This window comes from Pistacia vera, unplaced genomic scaffold (genome assembly GCF_008641045.1).
Source record: "Pistacia vera cultivar Batoury unplaced genomic scaffold, PisVer_v2 Contig979, whole genome shotgun sequence".
NCBI lineage: Eukaryota > Viridiplantae > Streptophyta > Magnoliopsida > Sapindales > Anacardiaceae > Pistacia > Pistacia vera.
The window spans coordinates 48261-57313 of record NW_022196866.1 but is presented as its reverse complement, the minus strand read 5'-3'; the positions used below and the strand labels follow the sequence as shown (position 1 = coordinate 57313).

The window sequence follows — 9053 nt, the reverse complement described above, 5'->3', positions numbered from 1 at the left end:
AATATTTGAAATGTTAACAAAAAAAAAAATTGAATTGAATTGAATTATAGATATTTGAAAAGTTAATTAAAAACAATTATATTTATAATTATTTATTTGAAAAGTTAAATAAAAAAAATAGGAAAATCAGGCTAACCCGGCCCGGACCGCCACCTAACCCAGCGGGTTAGGGTTGGCGGGCCTAACCCGGCCTGCCTTTGTTGGCGGGCGGGTTAGGCCCGGCCCGTCAAACAAAGTAACCCGCCGCGGGCCGGGCCGGGTCGGGCCGGACGGGTTACTTTTCCACCTTTACTTGTATTTTCGGTTTTTTTTATTTTGTTTTTTCAGAAAAGGTTCAAAAAAATAAACGAAACGAAAATAATAAAATTACATAATTTAAAAGTTTGAACTAAATCTTTTTCTAAACTCGCGCCACAAATCTATGCCCTTTATCAAGCTTCTCGCCATTTTGATCCTCATTTGTCACTCTCTCTGGCGCTTGAATTTAAAGAAACCACCAAAAATGTCCGCAGCGAAATCGATCTCCCGAAAACGAGGCTCAGCCTCAGTACTCACGAAGTCGGATTCGAATCACCGAGTCGTGGACGTCGCCGATTTTGATCTCGATGTCTCCAGGTCTGTCTCTGATAAGGTATTAAAATTAGCGTGTCAGTGATGACGGTTTGCAATTCTGAACTGTTGATGAAATTGCAGTGACTTGAAAGGCATAATGTCGGCACTTCAGCTGATAAAAGAGAAAGCGCAAAATGACGATCGAAAGAAGAAAGAAGAAACAATTTCTAGGTAATTTTAGAAATTGTATGTGAATAGTAAATTAGTTTCATCTTCAAAAATTCTGTTTATGACATCTCGATCTCTACTTTATCCAATCAATTTCCTGAGATAGAAATTTATTTCACAACACCTGATTGTTTAATGATCATCGATGCTTTTCACATGATTTGATTATGAAACTAATTAATTTGATTCTCTTAACCAAGTGATTAGGATTGCTTTCCATATGGTTAAAATCGTTGTTATTTAGTTGACAGATTTGGTCTGAAATTGATAAATATGTATTCTAGTATTAAAATTACTTGATATAAGTTCTGAAATTATAGGCATTTGTACTGAAGGTACTTTCAAGTTATTGTAAAATTTGGTTTGACTTATAAACCACTTTTAAAGAGACTTGAAAAGGTACCTAAATTTCTTTCTTTAGTACGACAAAAAATTGTTTTGGATGAATGGATTTGTTTTCATTATCGCGTCATATATGTTGAACTCTTGCTCCTCATGTATCAAATCTTCCAATTATTGTGACTTTTAATTGCTTTTGGTTTCAGTGTGGCCGCTGAAGTCAGGTCTAAGATTGATGAATTGAAGTCAAAACTTGAGAAGGATAGGTAAATTTGATGAGTAGATTAAACATCTAATTCTTATTTGTGCGCGAAGTATGCTGTTTAAAAGTTCTTGTATTTTTCATTGTAGACAAGGTTTTGCTAAGGCACTTTCCAAGAACTCCAAAGAGGTCTGTGGTGAACAAAGAAGCTTGTTACAAGATTGCAGGAGATGGTTTTTAGATTTAGCATTTCTCTCTGGTTAAGTGTTAACGAATAGTTTTGTTTGGTTAAGTTATGTTGTTGCATTTTTTCAGTGCGAGAGTCGCTTAAAGCATGAGACTGCAAAGTTTCAAGAGGTTTATGAGAAATTCTGCAAGGAAAGAGATGCCCACCTCCAGGTCTTAAAAGGTACTGGCTGCTAGATTATTTGAAGCTTTTTGGTCTTATTTGTACCCATAAAGAAGGATTTAAACTCTAGAAACAGTTTACATGCTTTTCTTCTTTATCTGCTTTTGTTATTTTCATTAAAAGTTTAAAATTTCTCAAGAAATGATTCTATCTATTTGTGAAAGCAATCTGATTTGTCAACTTTTAGGACCATTTTGTGAGTCAAATACACCAAGTCTTCCTCACTAACCATATATTTAGTACTGTCTAGTAAGCACTATGGTACATAGCAACTTGAGTTTTTGGCTTCAGTTTTCGTGAAGCCACGAGGAGAATCAAGTACTCAGCATCCACAGTCACCTTTTTTCGCGGCTGATATTTGTTTGATAGCATTTGACATCAGTTCAGTCCTGACTTGTGCTTTTCGACAGATACTATTTCCAAATTTGAGGAAGACAAGGAAAGGCTGTTCACGCGCTATGAACAACTGAGTAAGAAAGACGAATCTCTTCCTTTATTCTTAATGAAACAAAATTTCCACTAACATTTGGGTGATTGAAATCAGGGAAGAAAGAGAAGAGTTTAATATCGGAACAAGAGAAATATTGCGCAGACAAAATTGCTAAATTGGAGGAGTCGTTGAAAAAGAAGAAGCAGGTAAATAACAATGAGCATTAAGTTAATATATTGCTGGTTCGTTTATTCTCATGTAAATAACTGTAAGCTAGATTTTGCTTTTTGGAAAACAGGATGACAAAACTTTCAGCCTTTTGCGGAAAACTCTCGGTTCATTTCTTGACGATGCCTCAGACGAGGACTTTCCGCCTGATGATTGAAGATCTACTTCACCAATTGAGCGCTGAAGACATCCAACTCATAATTTTTTTTTTAATCTTTAAGAAAGAAGATTATAGTATATTGTCTCTGAGATACTTCGATGCATTTGCTCTAGGATACATGAAGTACGGACAAAGCATTTCATTCCTCTTTCTGCTATTATGGTTCACTTTCAAGGTGTGCCTTTTTCTCAAAATCCAAGTTAACATTTTCAAAACTCTCTCTCTCTACTTGCTTGAAACTCATGTGAAGACTGAAGAAAGAAAACTTGGGTATGTTACAGAAACGTTTTTATTGTTTCAAGTCGTTAGTAGTTATAACTACAAGACAAATACTATACGGTATCCTCTGTCTCATTTGGAAACAAGGAAAAAAATATTTCAGCAAAATCAAATTTCAAGCATAAAATAAAAGCATGTTCTTACTTGGAAACCAATGCACATTTTTCTTAAAGCCAACTCTTTCTATAATTGGCCTCTTAGAGAAACTTCCCGAATACTTTTTTATTTTTTTTGAAGTTTTTCACACATGTTTTGTTTTCTCCATGAGTTGCAGATATGATTATACACGATTCAACTCTTGTTAAATATAATTATGAATTGCATGTTTTTTCCAAAATCTTCCAAGTCAATGAACGATAAGGTATGATTATACACGAAATGTGTATGATTGGTCATGATAATCATCACATGGGCAGCGGAATGGTTAGTCAGTTCTTGATACATCACAACTAACAAAGAAAGAAAATTCATTAAAAAACAATCAAACTTGTGAAACACATGAAAAACATCACAAAGTTACTTTTGGCAATAATATTTCTGTACATTGATGTGCAAGAACTTCACATTCTGAGAATAAACCGTTTTCAGTATGGTATCAAGAAGAGTCTTACTGGTTCAGCGGACCTTGCTGGGAGGGGTTGGTTGGGCCTGTTGTACAGACCAAGGGGGCCGCCTGTTATGATCCTGCATAAACAACATTTACATGGAGTTTGTAATTTAGTTACATAAAACACTATGAATAACAATCCAGTCTGTAAATAGATAAAGAAGAGTTTGTGATAACATAATTATCCAAAGAGACCAACGTATTTTGTTTCAAAATGTTTTTGTACAAAAGTACCGTTTAAGAAGAATAACTAGAGCATTTCATCTTCTATATTTATACCTTAAACACATTTTTAGATATGAAACATATTACATTCTCTCAATTATTCAAATAAACATAGAGCAAATTTAGAACAACTTTGACAATTGTTGAAGTAAAGCATCAGCATTCCCAAGCACACTCAACATATCACCATAGTCTGTTCACTAAATGTGTAAGTTATCTTTGAAATAATTTTACAATGTAGAACAAGAGCCTCTCCCAAATTGAATGCGTTAGGATACTTGTGCTCTGCTGGTGGCTGCAACCGTCTCACATTTATATGCCACCAGCTCTTACTTCTAATTGAGGTGCCATGAATAGCCTGTTTGTCTAGTAAACTTGGCAAGTTTGTCTAGTTGCTAGACAAATAAGATTAAAATTATAGAACGCAGAGTAATCCACAATTATACACAAAAATAAGTAAACAGTTCACATACCCCAATTTCAGTAACAACATGACAAGAGGAACACCTAACCAGTGGAGTTCCATACGGATACATCAACAACGCTGCACAACTTGCACACTTAACTTGCCCAACCTGGTGTGCTGAAAAAGAAAGAAAGACTTATAAGTTTAAACATCTTACTCAGATAAGATTACAAAGCAGAATACAAATTTCAGCCACATTGACAATATGCTCACCATCAATATCTGACAAGAAAATAAATGTCCATTCAGTTGTGAGATTGTATTCTACAATAGAATATTAAGATTTTATTGATCATAAGCTTTAATTCAACTCAATGGTGCCCATGTTTTTAAACTGCACCCTTATGTGGAGATCACAGAATTGGGTAATACAAGGTTCTTCTCATCTAAGGTAGCAACTAGCAAGTGTCCCAAAGGCGAGGTGTGGAATTAATTAATGCATTACTAAAGAGATTAGCCTCGAAGCACAACTAAAAAAGAATGAGGAGAGTCGGGGAGCCATAGGAGTCAGATGAAAGAATGTAAATATATAGCTCATGTACATCCAAAATTTGATGACTTCAGTTCCTCTTGAGAGGATATAAACATGGGTCTTGTGGAACAAACGTATCTAAGCTCTGTGACAAGTATTTCAGGGCTTCCATATCTCACCTAGGTGTATGGGCAGTAATGTCTATGCGCCAGGTAAACAATGGGTATTGATTTAACAGTAATAAAAGTTATAGGCTAAAATCCGTAATTTGTCAGATATAAATCTATAGTAAGTGCTCTTCATACACTAGGTAGTTGGCATGCTCAAAATATTTGAGGGTTTGGTAAAATGCTTGGAGGGAAGAGATACAAAGATGAATCTACGAAAAACTTGGAATCCTCAGATTATCCTTATCAATGATCAAATCACATAGTAACAGTTAATATATGAACAGTTGATCATAACGGAAACTAATTATCAGTTTAATTACATGTCACATGTGGAAGAGAAGGGAAGAACCTTCTAGCACAAAGTTAATTGTCTGACAACATGAACATTTCACATGTTTAGCCCCTTGTGGATGTGTAAGCAAACGCCGGCAAGAACCACAAACCATTTGAGCCATTTCTGCAATAAAATAATAAAATGCACAGCCAGAAGACCTTTAACAAACAAACTGATACTGTGAGACTAAGCTTGCATCAAGCACAAACATTCAATAGTAAGAGATATTGATTCAGTAAAACCCTAACAAATAAAGTTTTAGGTTAGGCACATGTGGTAGCATTTCTTGCTGCATTTTGGCTAACATATAACACTTAAACTGACACACAGGTGATCAGTAGTTCTGTTGGCAACAATAACGCTAAACGGGAAAATTTTACTTTATAAAATGGTCATCCAATTGCTGCTTTACTGGAAGCAAGGGTTTCGCGGAAGAGTTTCACATTAACAACATATGGTCTCAAACCAAATATAGCTTCCTCTTGCACAATGTCACTAAGTCTTTAATAAATTTCACATTTTTCTTCAATGAATCTCATTAAAATGTTCTTACAAAATGTAATTTAATTATCGCTCATTCAATTCCTTCTAAGTCAAGGGTTGCTACAATTTAAATTACTACTAGCATTAAGCAATCTAAAGTGTTGGGTACGAAGTGGGTAACATTAAAAAATTTCAGAAACTTAATAGCAACTTCCAGCAACAGGTAATCACCGAATAATAAAACTCAAATGAATAATATGCCTAGGTTCTAAAGGCTTTTGAATAATAAAGAAAATCGTCTTTTGGGTTTTAAATGAAAAACAAAATCATACAAAAATAACCAATTAAAATATCCATTGTAACATGGAAAAGTTGCAGTGAATAAAATGGTTCCTGACCGGACGGCGGCGGCGGAGGCGCTGTAGACGCTGGTGGAGGAATGGGCTGTTGCCAGCCGGGTGGGGGCCCATCATCATCATCTTCTTCTTCTGGTTTTTCCGTTAATTCTTTTTCTCCTTCGTTCTCCATTCTCTGAGACTTCGAGTACGAGGAGTGGAGATGTGTCAGTTATCAATTTTAAAATAAAAGTAGTAAATTTTTATTAATAATAATTAGTGAAAAAATGCAGAAACAATTATTCAATTTTAAGTTTGATAAAAATTATTTTGTTAGGTAAATTGAGGGGAAAAAAAAGTAAAAAGACTTGAATGAATAACAGGTTAAGGGACGAATTTATCCATACTTATAACTTTATTAACTCCATACTTATAACTTTATTAACTATAAGGAGTTATTGCATGTTTCAGTTTTGTGTTTTTTATGTTAATTTTTTTTTTTTTTTTAAGTACATGTTACTGACCAATCTATACCTATATATCTATATAAAGTTGAACCCTCTGGCTGATTGACATGATATGTTGGACTCATTTTGTGGGTTTAGAGTTGTTCGACACATTGGATTGACATGTTGAATGTGCGGTTTAATGACCCCACTCAAATTCTCTATCTTGACACGTTGGGTTTGTATTAATTGCTTCATCTTGACACGTTGGATGTGTATTAATAATAATTATATAAGTGTATTGCATCGGCATTCCAAATGTCTAACCATCTTGACACGTTGAATGTATATTAATAACAATTATATAGCTACATTGCATTGGCATTTCAAAGGTCTAAATAAAAAGATATAAAGATGGGAGTTAGTCTCTTCATATTATGTTTTGTAGCCCTACAATTGCTCCATTTTGACATGTTGGATGTGTGATTTAATGACCTCTACCTAGAATTGCTAATAATAATTATATAGCTACATTGTATTGACATTACAAATGTTTCTTCATATTCAGTTGCTGTAATATTCTCTCTAGCTAGTAATTCTTTAAGAAATATATGACAAAATCCACTAAATAACTTTTGTAAACATATATACATAGAGGTATATAATGTAAAATCCGAAATTTCTGATTTTAATTCATATAAGTATATACACAAAATAACTGATATACTTTAATAAGTACAAGATAATCTTGGACAATGCTGCCAAACTCCTCTACTTCTTGACATCCCACTCGACCGTAAATCATCTAGTACCTGCAAAACAGTAAAATAACGGAGTGAGTACTAATTGCTTAGTAAGTAAACCAAACTGCACTATTATTTTTCCTCCGTTACTCGTATTCTGACTTTCCTTTTCTCACTTTATTTTTTTCTGATATTCTGCATTCTTTTCTGATATTCTGCATTCTTTTCTGATATGCTGATTTGCTACTTACCAATGTGTAAAGACAATTAATAAAACTGTACATCGCCGAGCACATAAGAAATGCTAAATCATGCAAGTAGCATAATACATATGTAGAATAATAAACTTTTCTGAGAAAAGAACTTTCTTTTCTTTTCTGTTTTCTGTCTCTTGTTTTGTATCTCTTTCTTTTCTTTTCTGTTTTGGTTTGCCGATCGGACTAGGCTGAGGCATGGATTTGGAACCTTGGCCATGTGAGTGTATACTGGGTACAATCCTCATCTACATGCACTACTGACAGACTGTACTAATTCTGTTCTGCTATGCTGAGGCCGCTTACTGATGGTGGCGTGCATGTAGGTATTTTTGCTGGGTACAATCCTCATCCACATACACTGCTGATGGATTGTACAAGTTCTTTTCTGCTATGTTGAGGCCGCTCACTGATGGCGGCGTGCATGTGGGAATTTTCTACATCTCTGTCACTCATGGGTTCCCCATCACAACAATCTTCTAACATAACATGCTATAGAAAGAGAAAGAGAAATAGAAAGAGATACTATACACATTTCTAAATGAATTTCCAAGCTATGAAAATTCTACGCTTGCATTCTTTAGTAAATGAGAAAATATACATATTTTCATGTTAGCTTAAAAAGAATATATAAGCCATTTTCTTTCTTTCTTTTCTCATTCTTTGCTAATATTTTTTTTTAATATTCTCATTTACCAAATCAAGGCTATATATAAATAAATCATATGCATAATATATGTATGATTAAGCCCATTCTTTGATATTCTTTCCATATTCACATACACAAACTTGAAAACTCATTATGGCATAATGATATGTCATGACATATTCTATCATTCTCTACTATCACAAATGCCATATCAAAGTAACACTTTAACATGCAATTCTTTTCTAACACTTTCATGTGCTGTTCAAGAAGTAGTAAAGGTTCAAGTAACTAGAACCAAGCACTAAGGGCCATTTCTCTCATGGAACTAACATGACTAAGTGATATTCTAAATTTTGGCATAACAAAATGGACTCTTGAATACTAAAAGTTACAATTGGTTATGCCCAACATAATCTTTCTACTTCAATTCTTGCATTTCTCTAACCCTTTCTTCAATAGGGTTTAGCCAACTCATGCATGCATTTTCTCTTTGGATTTCCATCAAACAATTCATATGCACATGCAACAAGCAAGTTGGCTACACTTCCATATCTCTCTAAATCCACCAAAATTTGAGCAAAAACTCAATAATTGTAGCCATAAACTTGGCCGATTTCAACAAATCTCAACACTTCAAAATTTCAACACTAATTCTTCCATAATTCCACCAATTCATCACATACTCAAGCACTACTTCTCATGGTTGGAAATTATACATCATTCAACATAAAAAACAACCAACAATTCTCACATACAAACATGCAAGAATCATTGATGGAATAGGAACAAGTTGTTTTGCTAGGAATGTGTTGAGGATGGTCGAATTAGAATCCTAAGGAAACTAAGTCCTTAAAACCCTAATTGTGCAGCATCTGATTTTGCCACCTTTTAGGACCATTTTGTGAGTCAAATACACCAAGTCTTCCTCACTAACCATATATTTAGTACTGTCTAGTAAGCACTATGGTACATAGCAACTTGAGTTTTTGGCTTCATTTTTCGTGAAGCCACGAGGAGAATCAATACTCAATCCCATCACCCT

General features: G+C 34.3%; 2 protein-coding genes across 3 annotated transcripts; one reads left to right on the top strand and one right to left on the bottom strand.

Moving 5' to 3' along the window:
- Window positions 1-604: 604 nt before the first annotated feature.
- LOC116121409 lies at window positions 605-2677 on the top strand. Its single transcript, XM_031407367.1, has 8 exons — window positions 605-615; window positions 694-783; window positions 1326-1385; window positions 1471-1510; window positions 1637-1730; window positions 2141-2200; window positions 2275-2366; window positions 2459-2677. Exons 2-8 carry the CDS (start codon window positions 710-712, stop codon window positions 2543-2545), a joined length of 507 nt encoding a protein of 168 aa, XP_031263227.1. The 5' UTR covers window positions 605-615; window positions 694-709; the 3' UTR covers window positions 2546-2677.
- Window positions 2678-3277: 600 nt separating this feature from the next.
- LOC116121416 (protein LOL2) lies at window positions 3278-6207 on the bottom strand. Of its 2 annotated transcripts, XM_031407377.1 has the most exons (5): window positions 5983-6207; window positions 5117-5224; window positions 4339-4389; window positions 4133-4242; window positions 3278-3511 (listed from the first exon to the last, which is right to left on the bottom strand). In XM_031407377.1, the coding sequence occupies exons 1-5, from the start codon at window positions 6110-6112 to the stop codon at window positions 3443-3445; spliced, it is 468 nt and encodes a 155-aa protein (XP_031263237.1). In that variant the 5' UTR covers window positions 6113-6207; the 3' UTR covers window positions 3278-3442. The 2 variants fall into 2 exon arrangements, with proteins under 2 accessions (XP_031263237.1, XP_031263238.1); XM_031407378.1 differs by lacking the exon at window positions 4339-4389 and having other exon boundaries at window positions 5983-6197.
- Between the last annotated feature and the right edge of the window lie 2846 nt (window positions 6208-9053).